The sequence below is a fragment of the Sinocyclocheilus anshuiensis genome, unplaced genomic scaffold (assembly GCF_001515605.1).
Source record: "Sinocyclocheilus anshuiensis isolate Anshui unplaced genomic scaffold, SAMN03320099.WGS_v1.1 scaffold263, whole genome shotgun sequence".
Lineage (NCBI taxonomy): Eukaryota > Metazoa > Chordata > Actinopteri > Cypriniformes > Cyprinidae > Sinocyclocheilus > Sinocyclocheilus anshuiensis.
This window is the reverse complement of record NW_015549593.1, coordinates 921307-940258: the sequence shown is the minus strand read 5'-3', so window position 1 is coordinate 940258 and position 18952 is coordinate 921307. Positions and strand designations below refer to the sequence as shown.

At 37.5% G+C, this 18952-nt stretch overlaps 1 protein-coding gene across 1 annotated transcript; it reads left to right on the top strand.

Moving 5' to 3' along the window:
• The first annotated feature begins 1259 nt into the window (after positions 1-1259).
• On the top strand, positions 1260-14654 carry LOC107658241 (tryptophan--tRNA ligase, mitochondrial-like). Its single transcript, XM_016446710.1, has 6 exons — positions 1260-1371; positions 8698-8955; positions 11511-11591; positions 12144-12226; positions 12318-12436; positions 14018-14654. The coding sequence occupies exons 1-6, from the start codon at positions 1267-1269 to the stop codon at positions 14464-14466; spliced, it is 1095 nt and encodes a 364-aa protein (XP_016302196.1). The 5' UTR covers positions 1260-1266; the 3' UTR covers positions 14467-14654.
• The last annotated feature ends 4298 nt before the right edge of the window (positions 14655-18952 follow it).

Here is an 18952-nt window from a genome sequence, read left to right as displayed (position 1 = left end):
ATTTATTTGGATCATTCATTGGTTAAAAATATAAATAAACTGATATTCTTTTGCAAAACAAAGGAACCTCAGTAAGGTTGGAGATGTTATTCATGGACCACACACACTCAAACACAGAGATTAGCCACATATTATTTTCCTAAAGTCTATCACAGTGGGGTGCTGCCAGTTCTGTCTCTGCATATCCACCCTGCTTTGCTCTCTTTCTTTCACTGTCTCTCCATCCTTCTCTTTCTGTCACACATACTCAATCACACACACAAAATGTCAAATTTTGCTACAGCACATTAAAAGAAGAAATGAAGTGGGGTCTTTAACGAGATGTTGTAGTAAAACCACCTTTAATAGGCCTATTTTTAGGAATAGAGAGAGAGAGAAATATCATCATCATGATATCATGAGAAATTCCTCTTCACAGAGGTGCGGAACAAGGCATAAAACTGGGTGGTCAGGAAATAGATGCCAAAGGCTCTAACAGCCAACAGAGAGAGCGAGAATCATAGAGCATGATGCAAACACAATAGACACGCTGCTTGATCACAGTCTATGTGTTACAGCAGCACACAGTGCCGCGGGAGACAGTCTTGAATATAGAATATGTGTGTGAATACAACCAGATGCAAAGGTGAGATTAATCAGCTGCAGATGTGGTTGAAGAAGTCTGAAACGCTGCAGAACAGAGAACTGTTTGTACCTTTTTTAAACATCTGTTAGAAAAACCAGGGGGTCGATAATTACATAAAATGAAATGCTGGAGTTGGACTGTGATACTTTTTCTGTCTCAAAACAGTGAGTTTATGTGCCTACAGTAGGTGAGGTGACATATTTGGGCATAGGAATGTTTTAATAATAAACTAAATGCTGTCTAAGTTGCTCAGGTTATGAGACACAGCCACAATCACTAAACATTCATGCTTTTACAATGTAAAGGAAGGATTAAGTGTAAGGCTGGTTTTAATTAAATACTTAACTCAGAAGTGAAAATGATGTTATCGTTTATTTTTAAATCTCTTCTGTGTTAGAATGACAGCCTCAGGTACCACTTCCTTTGTATTATGAAAAAATCTCTTTGATTTATTTATGTCTTTATTTATTTGAAATTCGTTAAATTATCTTTTATGAGATTTTTTTAATGGTGGTGGCAATTTCATGGGCAGTTAAGCTTGAGCTACTGCTCGGGATTAGTTGAGCTACTGCCCCGATTCTGCGTTTTGGGCGTCTGTCCCTTACTGGACACCGTACGTCTGTGTTTATGAATAAGTCAAGATGGCGCTGCCCGTGAGGTGTACCGTGAAATCTGTCTTTCGTTTTATTCACAAGAGTAATTCGCATAGAAGATTATTTAAAGCTGGGAAAGCGACGGAAACGACGGTAAGAAAGTCTTCTCTTTTTGCCATTTTGTTATTTGCCAGTTTGGCAGCTTTACGTAGGATCTGTTACATGGTTCACCTTCAGTGGAAACCTTCTGCAATACACTGAAAGTGTCCGACAACTGAAATTTCCAATCTAAACATTACAGTAGTCTTCACAGTCTTTTCAGATATAGACTAATACAGTGTAAATAACGGCATTGTTTAAAAAGAGCCTTTACAATTGCTTGTGATTTTGTTGTGAGTGCATAGTTGTTCAAGCTTTTTAATGTGAAGAATAGTTTGATATTTGTGGCAGTTTAATTTATTTAGGCAGGATTAGCTGTAACATTTAAAAGAGTGGTGATATGTTGTGAGATATATATGTAATATGAATATTCAGCATTGCCATCACACAAATAAATTGCATTTTAAAATGTTCAAACCGAAAACAGTTATTTTAAATTGTAATTATATTTAATATATTATTGCTGTTTACTGAATTTTTTTTATTTTTTATTATTAAATAAATGCAGCCTTGGTGAGCATGAGACTTATTTCAAAAACACATTTTTCCATAGTTTATTTATTTGTTTCCTTGTTTCCATGAACCTTTCACTTCTTGTGTGGTAACAATAACAAAATTAAGATGATCTCATTCCATTCTCATTCTGTAAAAGACAACAGTATAACTGTTTTAGACTTGTTTTGCAATAGAGTTTTGTGAGATCATAACTAAGTTAATGAATTCCATTATTCCAAAGACTTAGTGTTGGATAATGAGGTTTGGTGTCTTCCCTTGTGCTGGATGTTCATCATGAAAATAGTATTACTATTTTCACATTAAATCATGAAAATAGTAAAAGAAAAGAATAAAAAAATCTGATGACTTGTTTTTTTCCCCCTGACATTTCTTACAGGATTGTCCTTTCCTCTGTGGCATATGAGTTATGGATCATTAAATGATGTTTAATCAGATTTCCTCACTTTTGCTAAACAATATATTTACCTTGTATGATTAGTTCACAACTATGATTGCCTTATTTTTTATTACAATACTGTTTAAGTATTTGAATTTTTCTGTGTAGATTTGAATGCTTTGCCAGTAGACAGAAACTTTCTTGGAATATTTTAATGCTTTTGGAAATGGGTAATTGACATAGAATATTTCCAGAACTAGACCTACTTTTTATTATTAATATCATTTTTTATTAAAAATTAAACCAGTACCACTTTTATATTTGGATTATCTTGGTCCTCATTGCAAAGCTCACCTGCTCATTCTTGCTCAGTTAGCCTTGTCTCCCTGTTATAAACCATCCTAAAATAACACATATCACAGCCCTTTTTTCTGTATTAAAATTCCAGCTTTTAAAGTGAACCAGAGTATGTTAAGGAACTGTTAATTAGCAGTGCAATTCCCTGAGTGTATGTAATGCTAACTGGACCTGAGCACAGTAAATTATAACTAGTGAGCCTTTTACAGAGCATGTGAAGCCCCCACTGCCTTGACTTGATTGACAACCAGGTTTTATTCGATGGCTTCAGCACACTTGCCGTGTAGGAATGTGCGTCCACCGCTGGCAGCCAGTCTCTGTTTTGTTAACTACAGGCAGTGTGTCGTTTGGGACGCTAAAGTGCAGAGTGCTGCGACTGTGGGAGTGAGGTTACAGAAAGACGTCAAAACCATCCCAGCAGTCCTTTATTACCAGCATCAACATTTGAAATGAGGTGTTGGCTTTCATTTGTTTTAATTTTCTCCAAATATCAGGCACTGCATGCTAATGCGGACATTCACATTACTGCTAGGTGTGATGTACGTCAAAACATGGAGCATATTTTTGGCAAAGCTAGGGTTATGAAAAGTCATTTAGCTATAGTGTGAAAAGATGAGCACAGATTTTTCTGTCCAAGTGTAAGTGAGAGGGAAATTTGACCTAATGAAATCCATACCTATAAATAAATATTATTTATAAAATGTGTCAAATAGTGGCAAGTGGATAAAATGAGCACTTGAGATGTTTAGATTTTCTCGCCACCAAAACCAGCAAGTTTCAGCTAACGAATGCAAAATAAATTCAGCATTAACCTTTCACTCTGCCTTGAAAACTCTTGTTCTGTTTCTGGAGCTGTTGAAATACCCCTGTTGTGTAAGTGCTTTACGCAGTTGTTTAGACAATAAAACTCATGTCAGTTTTAAGCTTTTGTTCCGATCACATCCTGAAACTTCCCTGATTATCCTTCCATACGTTGCAGCAGGATGCAGTGGGCCCTCGCTCCAAACTACGTTATAAAACATGACTCTCCCTATCCGGCCCTTAATCGCCTGTGGTCTTAATGGCTGATATCAGTCATCTCAGCCTTGTGTTGCACAAAAAGGAAACGGCTCTTAATTCTCCTTCAGGTCTAAATGCTCTAACTCTCATGTCAGCTAAAACCATTAAACCTACTCCCAGAGGCGCCCGGAGGGGAAACCATAGGAAAGCAGGCACACATGAGCTGGGCCTGATTGAATTTATTAATTAGACGATTTGTTTTTACATGTCAGCTAAGCACTTTATTTCACACTCCGCAGTGTAATTCGGTTCATCATTCTGAAGGATGAACGTAATCTATGCTGAATAACTCCTCAAGACCCCTCAAGTGCTCTTTTTTTTTTTTGTTGATAATTTAGTGTATTTTGGCTCTAAATTCCTGTAGAGTAATGTTGCACTGTAAAAACATTTTTTTCAGGTTAATGAGATAATTGGAGCATGTTTTACAAAAAAATATTATTTTTAATCTTTTCTACTTCAAAATTTTGCATTTAAATGTATTGTTACTTGTCATTTCTTTGTAATTGTTTGTGAAATTTACTAGCCGTTTCTGAGTGAATATTGTTTAAAGTAAATCCTATAATTTATTTTTCAGTGTGGACTTTTGCACCATACCCTGTAGACTTACAGTTACCAAAAATCTGAGGTATTGAATTGCACCCACTATCTGGTATCAAGCTTCTTGGTTCTGCTCAAACCAACAGTCAGCGCTGGAGGGAATTAGAGGGAACAAGGAAAAAAAACTGCGCCTCAGGAGTTCCTGAGTGTTACCATAATTACACGTTGATAAATTTATGAGGTGTGTGCAGGTTATTTCTGCTTCGTTGTGACTTTTATGTGTTTAATTTGTCATTAGTAGGCTAGCGCCTCCGTTTTTTTCCTGTCGAGGCTCAAAAGGGAAAAAAGGCAGAAGTGGCTTTGTCCTTTATTTGCTTAGTGTAGTTTATAGAGTGTCCAAATATCGCAATATAATCCATGCAAGACATTTATCATTCTCCGTGCCAGGCATTGGGTTTTGGTTTGAGATTTCGGCAGGCTTTTCTGTGTAGCTTGCAAATAATTATATTTCATGTCAGACTAAGCGTAACCTATCTTTTAATATGTAATGCGATCAGCAGAGTGAGGATTGAAGTGAAACAAAAGCAATTGGTCCTAAACGGTTCAGGGTTTGGTCTCCAAGCCGCAGTCCGTATTGGAGCGGCTGTTCCGTCCTGGTTATTTTTGGAGCACGGTGCGGCCCTTTCTGCTTGGAGAGCTGTTTTTGAAGGGACTCCAGCCCCATTAATCAGGCCGGGGACCCCACGGTGTGAGAGGGCCCCCAGCCCAGGCTCTCCACACTGCGTGTTTCTGTTCCTCTCCCTGCGCTCTCTGCACAGTGTGAAGCGTAGAGGAACCTCATCAATCTCACCTGTCCGAAACGTCAACCGCAGATTTAATCAAACGCTCCGTCTCCTGCCCCCCTGCCACCTCCTGTACACGCTGCCTCCCCTCCCCACAAAATACCTCTTCTTTTGCTCTGTCTCCTGCTCATTCTTTCACTGCTTTTTTGGCTTTGTCACTCACGCTTTCTCTAATGTGTTTTCCCCTCAAATCGGGTCTCGTTCCTGTTTTATATTTTCGGTCGTTCGCACTTCGCTTCAAGCTGCGTGTGTTTCAGTACGGCAAAAACACACATTCCCCACCGTCTCGGGCAGGGGAAGGTGCATAAAAATGATTTTCTGCTCGATACTTCACCAAAGCAGGGCTTTGTTGGTAGCCCAGCGGAGAGTGGCAGGATTAAGGCATGTGTTTCTGCTGTTCAGCATGATGTCTGTTTTAATAGGGTGAGTGAGGCAATGCTGATGGACACCCTAACAGTAGGTTCTGTGTGTCTGAAGCTTAGTGGGGGACAAATGGACTGGGGCGGGAGGGTCAGAGGTGCCGTTCAGAACTGGCCTCACACTCCCTCTCTGATATCAGCTCCTGTGGAGAGCTTCTCCACATTTACTGAGCTGCTGATGCTTGCCTGCAGAACTATAAAGGGTGGTGAAAGGCAGTGTTGGAATTAGCATGCAAAGATGGGTGTCTCTGCCAGGATGTTCCAGGAGTTCAGATGTATGTCTGTTTTGTCAAGGTCTCGATGGCTCTTTAGGGTTCTTATCGATTCTTTGTGTATAGTGCTGATTTTGAGTTTGAACTAACTTTTAATGAGTTAAAAACTCAAATCAGAGAACTTTATCAAATCTGAATGGCCAGTTGTAATTACATGCTCATTGTGCCAGTCCTTTACCCAGGCACACATGCTGTCCCATACAAATGTCCCTAAAATGAAACGGTGAAATTTTGAATTCATTTTTATTTATTTATTCTTTTGGTTTGTGGGTATCTGTCTAATTTGGCTAGCTTTTACCAAGTGACAGATGAAAAAAAATGTAGATTTTGATTGGACACACAGCCTTTGAAGTCAACAAAAAATATGAAAAGTGTTTTAAAAGCTGATAATTTAATTATATGTTTAGTTGCATATTATTATTTGCATTTATCATTGTTTTTTGCTATGCTCTATGTGACTCTATTTGAAAAACACTGGCTTAAAAAACATAACTTCTCACAACAAATCCTGTCTAAACATGGTATTTTGCCAAATGTAAGATGATTGTTTTCACATTTAATCTGTTTACAATAAAGAGTGTTGTTGTTCTGTCTCAGAGTGGCCTTGGAGCTGAATTTTACATAGTTTCTGTTTTTCCATCACTGTCTTGCAATACTTTCACTATGTTAATGCAAAAGGGTCAATCCATCTGAAATGATCAAATGGAGGTTGCTTGATGTTCTTTAAGTTCTCTTTTTTTAGTGTATTGGTATTGCAAAACCACCAGTTTTTATTTTTATTTTACATGCAGAACTTTACCATTTTTGGAAGACTTGAGATGTAATGATCCAAAATCCTTTTGACACTCACTGGCAGTACAGCCTGTAAAACCAGTATTATTCATGTATTTAGTTGTTTGTAGACATACTTACTCAATCTTACACCAACTGGAACACACACAGATAGACTTACAATTAAATACTCCTACAAAGTGCCTACATGAGTGTAAGAACAGGGATCGTAGGTGTACTGTGTAACCCTATCAGCTTGTGCACACACACATACGGTTTAATGTCTACTCCATATGGTAGAGCTGTAGGATTTTTTTGCTACTTTGCTGCACTGTGATACAACAGTGTTGCGTTTGTCAGTGTAAAAAATGAGGAGAGAAGTTGTTGCTCCTGCCAGGTGTTATCAAGAAGTGGTTTTTGCTGGTGGGACAGCCGAGGAGAGCGAGCAAGTCCCAGTGAATCTAAATTGAGTAAAAACAAAAATTGAGTAATTACTGCAGGTGAGTGTGGAAGAGAGATTTTTTAATTTGTAAAATAAAAGATTTTATTCCATTTACATGGATGCTGTCTAACATCTGTGTGTGACATAAGCATTGCTTACTCTAGACACACTTGCTTTTACAATTTAGGGCCTCAATGCTTGTAGATTTGAGATTATTTTATGAAATCAAATGTACACTAAATGAAAGCATCTGCCTTTTCATTTGACTTTAGACTAAATAAGAAAATAAAAAAAAGTGCTTGTATATTTTTTATTACTTATGACATCAGCACAGCCAAATAAATCCTCATGTATATAGACTGAACATATAAATTAAACATATAAATAAAGATTTTGGAATTACTGTATTATTTAGCTGATTATAAAATGTACCTATCAATATTAAAATCACAGCTACACCTTGATAAATAATGAAGAATGACACTGAAATGGGCATTTCTAAGGTTACTATGTAATGTACCTCTTAAATAAAATTCCCCCATCATCACGCCAGCCGCCAAAAAAATTTATTAAAAAATCAGATTTTTCAGACATTCCTTCTTGTCGGTAGATGGGAGGTGCGATAGGTTGATTATGCCTTCGGTAGTTGGGCCTAGTGTTGTTTCAGCTTATGTGTGATTGTCTCAAATGACACCATTACCATGTCTGGATGGTTAATGATCGGCCGGAGGGGAAGAGGGGAACAACGCAAGGTGAGAACACACATGAACCGGGCTCCGTTCTGCCCCGAAACACTTCTGACACCTCAGAGAGGCCCTGTGTATTTGGGCCACTGCACTGCAATTGCTCACCCAGTAATGGCATAAATAGCCTGCTCCTTTCCTATAACTAGCTAATGACTTTGGATCAGGGATTCTGTTCCCTTGGCTATAGGCTTCCCTGAAGCCAGACTGATTTCAGATCAGCCATAGTTCTCAGATTGTAAATGGGCCCCGAATTAAGTTACTTCATACATACCCATGCAGGTGTTCATGGCTCTTTTCATGTAAGTGTGTTTTCCCCGTTTTTAATGTTTTTATGCTGCAAAGTTAACCTTTTCTTGAAGTACAAAGATTATATGGCAATTTTAGTATGTTGTTTGAAAGTTGACGTATGGAAGTGGACGTTTGGAAGTTTTGCATCTGAAGTCTCGGCCTGCTAGTAACACAGTATTTGTCCAGTGGTCAGTGGGCAAGAATCTCTCTCTTTTTTTTTTTATAAAGACTAAGGAGAAGTGGTCTTCCTTCTCAGTCCAAACGTTTAAAAATGAGCCCTTTGTTTTATTCTTTCCTATTTTTAATATACTTTATGGGTTTACAGCATTGCACTGCTTTCTTCTGTTGCTGTTTTGGGTAGGATCACTACTGTGATTGTTATTCCATGACTGTATCACTCTTAAAAGCTGCTATTGGCTGGCTCTGGCTGTGAACTGTGGAGTGTTTTCATTGGCTGTGGAGCAGTTCCGCTCTAGCACTCTCTCGCCCAGTAGGGTGCTCTGTTAGTGTGAAATGTGCCTTGGATTTATCGCTTTGATAACATTCATAAAACTGCATAGGGCGTCTCCTTTCTGACCGTACGCACACCACCAACTTTCTTTGCCTTCATTCTATTGTCCTCTTTTGTGTCTCCCATTTCTGTTTGTCTTTGTGCCCAACAGATTTTGTCTTGAAACTCTCTCTTTTACTTACAGAGCCTCCTTAAAGGACAGGTTTTCTCAGGAATCCAGCCCACAGGTGTTCCTCACTTGGGGAACTATCTGGGAGCTCTAGAGAGCTGGGTGGCCCTGCAGAACGAGTACAGTGCAGTCATGTACAGCATCGTAGACCTTCATTCCATCACCCAGCCTCAGGACCCTCATATGCTCCGAGACAACATCCTGGACATGGCCGCCAGTCTTTTGGCCTGTGGCATAGACCCAACTCGCTCCATCCTTTTCCAGCAGTCTCAAGTGAGTCCTGCTTTGAAGACATCAAATAAACAACATTAATTAAATCACATTAATTAAGGATCGTTTACCCTACTGTGAGTATTTGGTCATCAATTACTCACCACCATGTCTCTCCAAACCTCTATGACCTTCTTTCTTCTGCTGAACTAAAAAAAGAAAAGAAAATATATTTTAATGAACTAATTTATTCACACAATGAAAGTCAATGGGGTCCAAAGCAATACTTTAATAGTGAGGGGAAAAAAATGCTTTTGTCTTCCACATAAGAAAGAGAGTAATGCAGGTTTGGAATGGCATGAGGGTGAGTAAATGATGACAGAATTTTCATTTTGGGTTGAACTATCCGTTTAAACCATAGCTGCTACTAGTATTATATTTTTAAAGTGTGCACATCTTTGTTTAGCCTTGCTGCTTAAACAATGTAAAAAAAATATAAAAAAAATGTCAAAGGCACCTTTCAAATAACTCAAATAACAGAAGTCTCATTCTAAATAGGCGTCCAGTCGTTTTATTGGGCAGAACTGCTGGTAGTAAGCTAAAACATATTTTCCATTGCCAAATGTTTATTTAATGGAGGCTAGCTTTAAATGCTTATTTTACCAAACCGATTCCTATCTCTACAAATTCTCAGGATAGGGGAAAACACACAGATTAGCTTTCACAGTTCACTTCAAAGCGACCACATAAAGCATAAAGAGGAGGATAATAATAGATTTTACTGTACGCAGCAACTCGCTAGCTGTCCAGCACATTTTCTCTCAAATTGAGCAACTTTTGAAGGGTAACTATAATAAGTGTGGACATGTTCTTCCTCTCAGCCACCTGATATGCTTTTAACTGTGTGTGTTTGTGTGTGTTGTGCAGCAGAGTGTAAGTGTGTCAGGTTTTTGTATTTTCTCACTGGAACTTTGCAGCGAGCATGTGAAAACATACACGCTCACACACACACACACACACACACACACACACACACCCACCCCTGATTTTATTCCATTTTAACTTCATGCCACATATCTTGGCAGGACTGAAGACCTCCCATGGAACATACGAGCTCAAGACTGTTCCACATGTGAAAATAATACCCTGGCCCAAGGAAAACACTTGACTTCATTGAAAAATGGTGACAAGCTAAAATCAATCGGATCTTAAGTATAGGACTTTGTTTTATAGCTGTATGTGTGTTTGGGGTGTATTGCACTAGAAACCCTTTTACCAGAATAACATCCACACAACAGAGAGATTTATGTGTAAGTTTCTGGCAGACTCGCATAATTGAACTCCGTGCGTAAATCTAAACAAATATGAGCCTTTTTCACACAAGTTTCTTTTAAATTTCTAAGTGTCTAAGGAATAATCAGTCTATATTTAATGCTCTATTGTTTCACTTACTATTTCTGTGTCTCACAAATCTGACATGAAGTCATCTAAGATATCCACCACCACTATATCCGATTTTCTGCTGTGATCCCTCAGTCATCTTCATATCTGCCGTCTTACCCTCTTAACCTTAGATTAGCTAGCTGTAATAAATATCTCTTTCAGCACTGTGCCATAAAATCACATTTTATGTTCGTTCCTTTCTGGGTGTACATCAGATGCTTCAGAATCCTTTTGTGAGTATGCGAGATGGCGGCCGTTTCGCCAACACCCATAAAGTTTAATTCTCTGAAGCAGAACGATTTTGAGGAGTGTGTCTGTGTGTGTGTGTGTGTGCAAATCTGGAGCCCTCTTGGGAACTGTGCAGATTTCACAATGCCAATCAAATGAGCTCTTTCACATGATTTTGTAACAAGAGAAGGACTAGTTTGAGTACTTGTGATAAAGTATGGATGTAGAAAGACCTTCATACTATGCCACTGTGCACCTGTTGGGAGGTGAGGAATATCTTGTTCTCTTCACTGCCACACAGGGGCGCTACGAAGATGCCTAGTTTATGTGTAAAGTGCTGTCAATCTGCATATCAAGAATAATGAATTAATTTGATAGCATGAGGGTAATACTATTTTAATAGTGTATATAAGTTCTTAGAAATGTACTCTTTGACTTTCATGTTGATCATTAAAAAAAGTTTAAATTTGATGACTAAAAATGTGGTGGAGCTATAATGTAAAAAGTAATAACATTGATATACCGCTTTTATTTATTACTTGTTTTTGCAAATATCATGAATATAATTATGATAAATATTCATAAGTATATGAATATTTAACAGAAATATACTTATGACAAATATCAGTTTTGGGGGAGTTACACTAAATTTTACAACCTAAACTTATTTAAAATTAATCTGAAGAGATTTATTAACCTTCTCACACATTTGTGAAGGTATCCAGGGGTTTGCTTATGTTTCTGTATATTTGTTGCACCACATGAATTTCATTTATCGGACAAAGGATTTTCAAATTATTAATTATTTTTCCTAAAAAAGTCATTCTTTTAATTTCTTCATTATGATATCAGGACAGTTGTATTTGTTAAAGAATATGCTATCAAAATGATTTTTCAATTTGCTTTTGTTTGTTTTCTGAAAATGTAATCATATAATTAATCTGCAGGTCTCAGAACATGCTGAGCTCTCATGGATTCTAGGCTGCCTTACCAGCATGCCTCGTTTACGGCACCTGCCTCAATGGAAGGTAATTACAGCACATTTGTTTTTGCTGAGTTTTTATCTGCTCGTGAGAGTATGATAGGTAAAAAGGCACATGATATATTAGAGCCCCCTAGAAGATGGTAACATGCCAGTCTAAATGCTCAGGCCTCCCCGCTCTGTCCACAGGCTTCTCCTGTGCCGGTCATGAGGGTGGGCGGACCTGGCAGAGAGAGACAGGGCTTGATAATGACTGTGATTCACCCAGAGAGGACAACCCTTTTATATTGCTGCTGACGGAGAGCACGGCCAGAAGCCTCCCACCGCTGCAGGGAAAACACCTAGCTGTTTACTCAACAGCTCAGTGCATGTGAAACGTGGCAGAAAGTGGCCTTTGGATGCTGTCTGTATGCGTTAATGTGGCAAAACTCCTTCATTCAGCCCGATGTGGGGAACAGAGTAAGGGCTTGATGTTAGACCACATTGAAATAAGAAAACAAATAGACAGTTGCAGCCAAATGTAATGAAAGGTGCTTCAGATTTATTTCAAACTTTCCTCTCCATCCAGTGGTAAATCCTCTGTTTCTTTCCCTTACAGATGAAGAGCAAGCAGAAGAATGAAGGCAGTGTGGGGCTTTATACGTATCCAGTGTTACAAGCAGCAGACATTCTGCTCTACAAGTACGTCCGGCTGTGCTTTTCATGTGTTTTATTCTTAGCGCGGTTATATTCCCAGCTGTGTTTGAGAGAGAGTGATGTTATTGTTGTGCAGATCCACACATGTGCCTGTAGGGGAGGACCAGATCCAGCATTTGGAGCTCGCCCAGGACTTGGCCCGCATCTTTAACAACCAGTATGGAGAGTTCTTCCCCGAGCCTTGTGCCCTGCTCAGTATGTTTGGGAGTTTTCATTTTTACCTCATGCCATTAACTTCCCGTTTTAATCAGCCTGTTTTTCTCATAAAGATTCAACTGAGAAACCCTGAAAAGTGGAAAAGTAAGGCAAATTACTTCATACCTCATTCAGCGAACACACAAATGAGTCAGTGCTCTCAAGTGTCTTCTCCAGCTCCCTGCTTTCCTCACTGTATGTTTCACACGTGCACAACAGCATACCCTTGCAGTCGTGTGCACACATGGCTGACATGTTGAATCGTCAGTTTAAGCTAGTCTTTCATTCACTATAATAAAAGCACAATATGAAACCAGTCATGTGTGCGATGGTGCTTTGATTAAAGGAGTGTTCTCTACCTCTATCTATCTGAGTGATGGGGTGATAATGGATTTGGGAGGGTTTTCCTGTAGTGATTTCACAAAGGACCGGTTCACATCGCTCTTATTACATGTGAAGGAAGACTGTGCCTGCATCCTAGAGCCAAAGCTAAAGAAGCCAAACAATATCTGTTGCCCTGAAACTAAATCCAAGATCCGACCAGTAGAGCCCATCTGTGTTGTGATTTCACAAAGAAATAATATTTACACAACTTTTCTGAGATTCTTAATTTCAATCTGATGAGTGTTTGACCAGTGGTCACTATGTGTAATGCTAATTTACTGAAATATATCTTATATAAAGTGGAAAATTGCATCCTACGATTACTTTTGTATTGAAATGGTTAGGCAGAGTTGTAAAGGAAGCTTTTCAAAGAAATCTATATTAAATAGCATGCTTCCTGCACTGCTTTTTGGCAGTGGTGGAAATGAGCCAGTTCATTTGGTGACTAGTTAAAAAAAGACAAATACTTTACTCAATTAAATCTATCAGAGTGGTTACTGAATCAACATTTGACTCAGTATTTTGTATCAGTAACTTACTCATATTAAGTGATATGATATATTATATTGTATAGTTTTTGTAGGATGTGTCTTATGCTCACCAAGGCTGCATTTATTTGTTCAAAGATACAGTAAAAACAGTGAAATTGTACTATTTAAAATAACTGTTTTCTATTTGAATATATTTTAAAATGTAATTTATTCCTGTATTGGCAAAGCAGAATTTTCAGCAGCCATTATTCTAGTCTTCAGTGTCACATGATCCTTTAGAAATTATTAAATTATTCTTTATTATTCTTCACCTCTTAAATGATCATTCTTATTATTGTCAATGATGAAAACTGATGTGCTACTTCATATTTTTGTGGAAACCGTGACGTTTTTTTTCCTTTTGAATTTTCTATTGAAATTTATTTTGAATTTATTTGAAATGGATATCTTTTGTAACATTGTAAGTCTTTACTGTCACTTTTGATCAATTTAATGTCCTTGTTGAATAAAACTATTATTTTAACTGTTCTTTAACTATTATATATAGTTAACTATTATATAATTATATTATATATAATATTGTAATAATATATAGTTTATTTTATTATAGTTAACTATTAACTATTATAATGGAAGTGAATAGGAAACTAGGAAATATTCACTCGATTTCAGCGCAGATTCATTTTTCCTGCTTTTTAACCCTCAGGTGGCACTCGAAAAGTGAAATCTCTGAGGGATCCATCTTCTAAGATGTCCAAGTCAGACCCCCAAAAGTTAGCTACAGTCTTCCTGACCGATACGCCTGATGACATTGTCCTTAAGATTCGCAGAGCTGTGACTGACTTCACTTCTGAAGTGACTTATGAACCTGAGAGTCGGCCAGGTGTATCAAACCTAGTCTCCATGCACGCGGCTGTGTCTGAACAGAGCATGGAGGAGGTGGTCAGGCTGGCTGAAGGTATGGACACTGGACAATACAAGAATGTGGTGGCTGAGGCTATTGTACAGAAGCTGCAACCCATTCGGCTGGAGATCCAAAGACTGAGGGCAGACAGGGGCCATCTTGAGAGTCTGTTAGCCAAAGGAGCAGAGAAAGCTCGCAGCCTCGCAGCTCCTGTGATGACGGAAGTCAGAAAACTGGTGGGCTTCTGTTAAGGATTTATAAACTGTGAAATGCAATGAACTCTTCTTTGTCTTAGATTCATTTAGTTTACTGGTGAAAAACTTTTGATAAGTAAATTACACCACTGTCAACATAGATTGCCCATTTCTGTTTTGTTTGCTTACATCTTGCATTTTTGTCCACTTTCTAGTTAAGCAAAAATAAATAATTTTCTTTTTTATTTATTGTCATGTGAATAACATTCTTTCAAAATCCTTTTCAATCTCACACATACCTCAACAAACACACATGCTGAGCAGGAGAAACTGCAAGTCTAGCCAACTCTTGCCAAAGTCTGCTCAGGGCCGCTAGTTGACACAGTAGGCACCTCATACATGCACTGTGCATGAATGGAGTGATGGAGCAATTTGTGCTTGTGTAAGCATAATGTTTTAATTGTATTGCACTGGTTTTTCCCTTGTAAGAAAAAATCTGTGAAGAGGTGGAAAGATTGCCTGTCCATTAGTAAAATTATAAGGCAGGGCAGTTAGTAAAATATGTTAGAAAATTCCATGCATTACCAGAATTGATGCACTTAGTCTAATTATTTTGTTATACAAGACTTTATACCCATTTATACCCAACAACAAACAAATGAATGTAACAAATAAATACACTTATATGCTCCAAAGAATAAAAGTAGCCAGGAGTGTATTACGGGAAATAGGCCTACTCAAAAACATATAGCAAGCATATAACTAAAATATGAAAGCTACACTCTAAAAAATGCTGGGTTGTTTCAACCCAACATTGGGTCAAATATGGACTAACCCAACCGTTGGGTTAAATTTTTACATTAAATTTTTAACCCACGAGTTGGGTTAGTCCAAATTTGACCCAAAGTTGGGTTGAAATAACCCAGCATTTTTTAGAGTGTACACAGGCCAGAACTGATTTGTTGTATATGACTTTTTATTTTTTTTAATAATGAGTTATGCATGTAATTTTAAATTGGAAAGACTTTCCAATCCGACGTCTTTCATATTAAATTCACTTAAAAAAAAACATTTCCTGTTTTATAATGACTTCAGCTTTATAAACTACTTTGTTCTGAAATAATTCTAAAAGAAGTCATCATAAATCATGGAATGAGAAAACATCATTAACTCTACCCGCATTTTCTCTGATTCTTTAAACTGCAATTGAAAAGGTTTCCATCGTCATGTGCTGCACAAACATGCATTATTCTCTAAACTGTGTTCTGAATTTAAGGAAATATGGGAGGATTAGGTGGGAAGTTTATTCGTTCCACGGGGCAATTAATGATTAGTCCAGCAAAATGAATCGTTTGTTTAGAGCAGCTTTTTTCGCTCTCTGTAATGTAGGAATGGCGAGGAGCAGTCACTTGACAGTATTTCACGTTACTCTGCTTTGATGTGTCACTCATTTTCGCCTTGTTCAAATGCGCTATTTTTAGCAGATGAGGTTTGTGCCAGCTTTGTAACGCTGGTATAAACTCCATATGTGCAGCAAAATAGAATAGTAACTAAAGTGCAACCATGCTTGAGTAAAACGATAACAAGACGTGTCCGACATTTAGTAGGTGTTTGATCATAATCCATGGACAGTGCGCTAATCGAATGCTGCGCTCAAGATACCAAGCGATGCGCGGTCGTGTGTGTGCTGTGTTAGTTGGGTAATGGCTCATGCGATGTGAATGCTGTGAGCCCTTGAGCTCTTTTTCTGAGGGCAGGGGGTCAGCCTTTTTTCTCTAATTAAGCGTTAACAATAATCAAAATATACTGCATTCATTGACGAAACAATGGCACTGCTGTCAAACCGGCTTATTAACTTTTCCTTGGGAAAAGGATCCCGTGTGTTTTGGAAACGTTTAATCCAGAGAGAGTAAAGCCAAGTCCGTCTAATGAGACTTACCGCACCAATAGACGGTCTTCCTTCAGATCTTCATTTTACAAAACAGGTGGTCTGTCCATTTTTAATTAATAATAGCCTAAAAATAATTTTTTGTTTATTTTTTGGTGAGGCATTCAAAACAGGACTGAGTGTAGCCTATTTTATCCACACCTTATTTAATTAAGAGCATCATCACTAATAAATCAGTAAACAATTAAATAAATGAGTTATGAAAAAGGAAAATATTCAGATTACAGAATAAAGCACGGTAAGAACTAGCTATGCCTATTTATCAACGCAATGAAAATACCGAATCCTAAATCCCTCTCTAAGGAAATATAATTGCTATCATTGAAAACTAAACAAATGAAAAGGTTTTGAATACCGTTTCAAAGTAAAATCTTACAGGATCTCGCAGATAAAACGGGCTAAACTAAAGTAAGCTACAGAGTAAATCAGCTCATTGGGCACAGTGCTGGCTATGCACTTCATAGCCATTTCAACTACGTATTTGATAAAGAAAATAAATTAAATATAATTAAAATAAAGTAATAAAAGATAAATAAATCACTTACAGGAAAAACCTCAAGCAGGGTTTATACTTTAATAGAGGGAGGCCACATGAACTTCTGCATATCAGCCACTTGAGTTAAGGAATCAAAGCCTAAACACTGGAAGTCTTTTTTGTAAGTTTCTTTGTAGTACATTTATAAGTACATTTCTTAAATTGTACTATAATTTCTCTATACGTCGTAGTTTTTCATGTCTTAATTTGAAATCGTATTTTTCAATAATTATGTTATATTAAATTATATTCAATATTTATTGATTTGTTTCTAATGTTGAATGTGATTTTATTCAATCCAGCAGCTTTATAGTTTACTAAACTGTCGTTATTTTATTTTATTATTTGGCTATTTGCCGGCAAAAAAACTTTAATTATTATTCGTTATTTTGTTCTACACAATAAACAAAACATTTATAAATAAGCTAAATATTAATCCATTTAGCCTATATTGTAATTGTTTGAGCACTTATCAATTTTAGTAATATGTAATAGGCCTATTAATATATATGTTGTTATTTGTTTGAAAACAATCTTGATTAAAAAGCATGAAACAATATAGCATTGATTTAATGCCCTGGCTATTTATTTTTATAAAGATTCTAACGTGTCATTTATCATATTGCGTTTCGTTTTATTACACTATGAAGATAAAACTTCAATTTTCCAATTTCATTCCAATTTAAACCAACAACCCAGATTCCAGGAGCCAGTTGGACTCGTGTTAATATGCTCTTGATACTTTTATATGAAGCTTAGAAACACATTCAGACGTGCACTTGTTTTCAGTTATTGATTACAGTGAAATTTAACATTTGTTTAACAGTGAATGTATTAGTGCTGAACATATACACAAGGTGATGCTATTTCATTATGCAGAGAAAATCTTTATTTATAAAAAACGGATTCAGTTTTGTGGAGTTCAAGAAAACTTTAAGTGAAATCTATTAGAAATGCACCTGTAAAGTCTTAGACCAGTAGGTGTAGCTTTCTTGTGGTATTTATCAAGTTTAATGTTAACCAAAATATGCATTAGTCAAAACGGAAAACGCAATCAAGCTTAACATGTAGCCTAATTTACGAAAAAAAAAAAAAAAAACGAGAATTTTTATGTGTGCAAATTTATAACCATAAGCAATTTTAAAAGTTAAATAGGTTGCTTAATCAATCAGATATTTTACGATGACCCACCGGGACGAATGACACATTTTTTTTAGAAAGAAATACTGTTGATATTAGGCTATTTATCGCATAAATGACACGAACTAAAAACGGATTGATTTTTTTTCGCGGCAGGAACACAAACAAATGTTTTCAGAACAGATAGAACTTTATCTTCTTGTTAATTCGAATGAGGTTAATTCACTGTAAGATGGCCATCTCCAAATTCCAGTTTAGAGTTTCTCTACCATGCTTGTTATTTTCCTCTTCTTCCATTGGACGACATATTTTGGCTCTTTCCCTTCCTGCGTTTCCCATTGGTCGTGCTGGTCTTGACAAATACTGAAGAGGGTTGCCCTTAACGCTTCGAAAAAAGTTTTCCAGAAGTGAATATCAATCAGAGAGGACTCAACGACAGAAAAAGAGACGCAGAGAAGTTGGACGGAGACTCAGAACATCGATTAACAAACTATCTTCTCGGACAAGGTATTGAGCCAAAGTCTCTTCGTTGAGAATGGGTTCTTTTATTTTTAAGCCTTTAAAGGGCATAAATTAGACTTGGGTTTGGATTACCATCGTCACCGGAGACCTAAATCCACCCATTATAAACATTTTTGCGCGTGCGGCATTCCTGCGCCTGCCGCCCGGACGGAGTTTCTATTTATCCTCCGTTGGATTTGCAGTGGGAGAGATGAGTGACAGGAGACGATCCGCTGCAGCTCTGAGTTCACGAGCGCACGCCTTTTCGGTAGAAGCCCTGATCGGGACAAACAAGAAGCGGAAGCTCCGGGGCTGGGAAGAAAAGGAACTGGAGCTGTCTATGGAGAGCCTCGCGAGCAACGGACAATTGGGAGACGGCGAGGATCCTGCTAATTGTCTGGATATCGATCCGGGTTAGT

Bases quoted from the DNA above. Each gene is read 5' to 3' on its own strand.
- LOC107658241 (XM_016446710.1), top strand. From the start codon at position 1,267: ATGGCGCTGCCCGTGAGGTGTACCGTGAAATCTGTCTTTCGTTTTATT. The intron at 11,592-12,143 runs GTAATTACAGCA...TTTCCCTTACAG, and splicing joins GGCACCTGCCTCAATGGAAG to ATGAAGAGCAAGCAGAAGAA. The intron at 12,437-14,017 runs GTATGTTTGGGA...TTTAACCCTCAG, and splicing joins CGAGCCTTGTGCCCTGCTCA to GTGGCACTCGAAAAGTGAAA.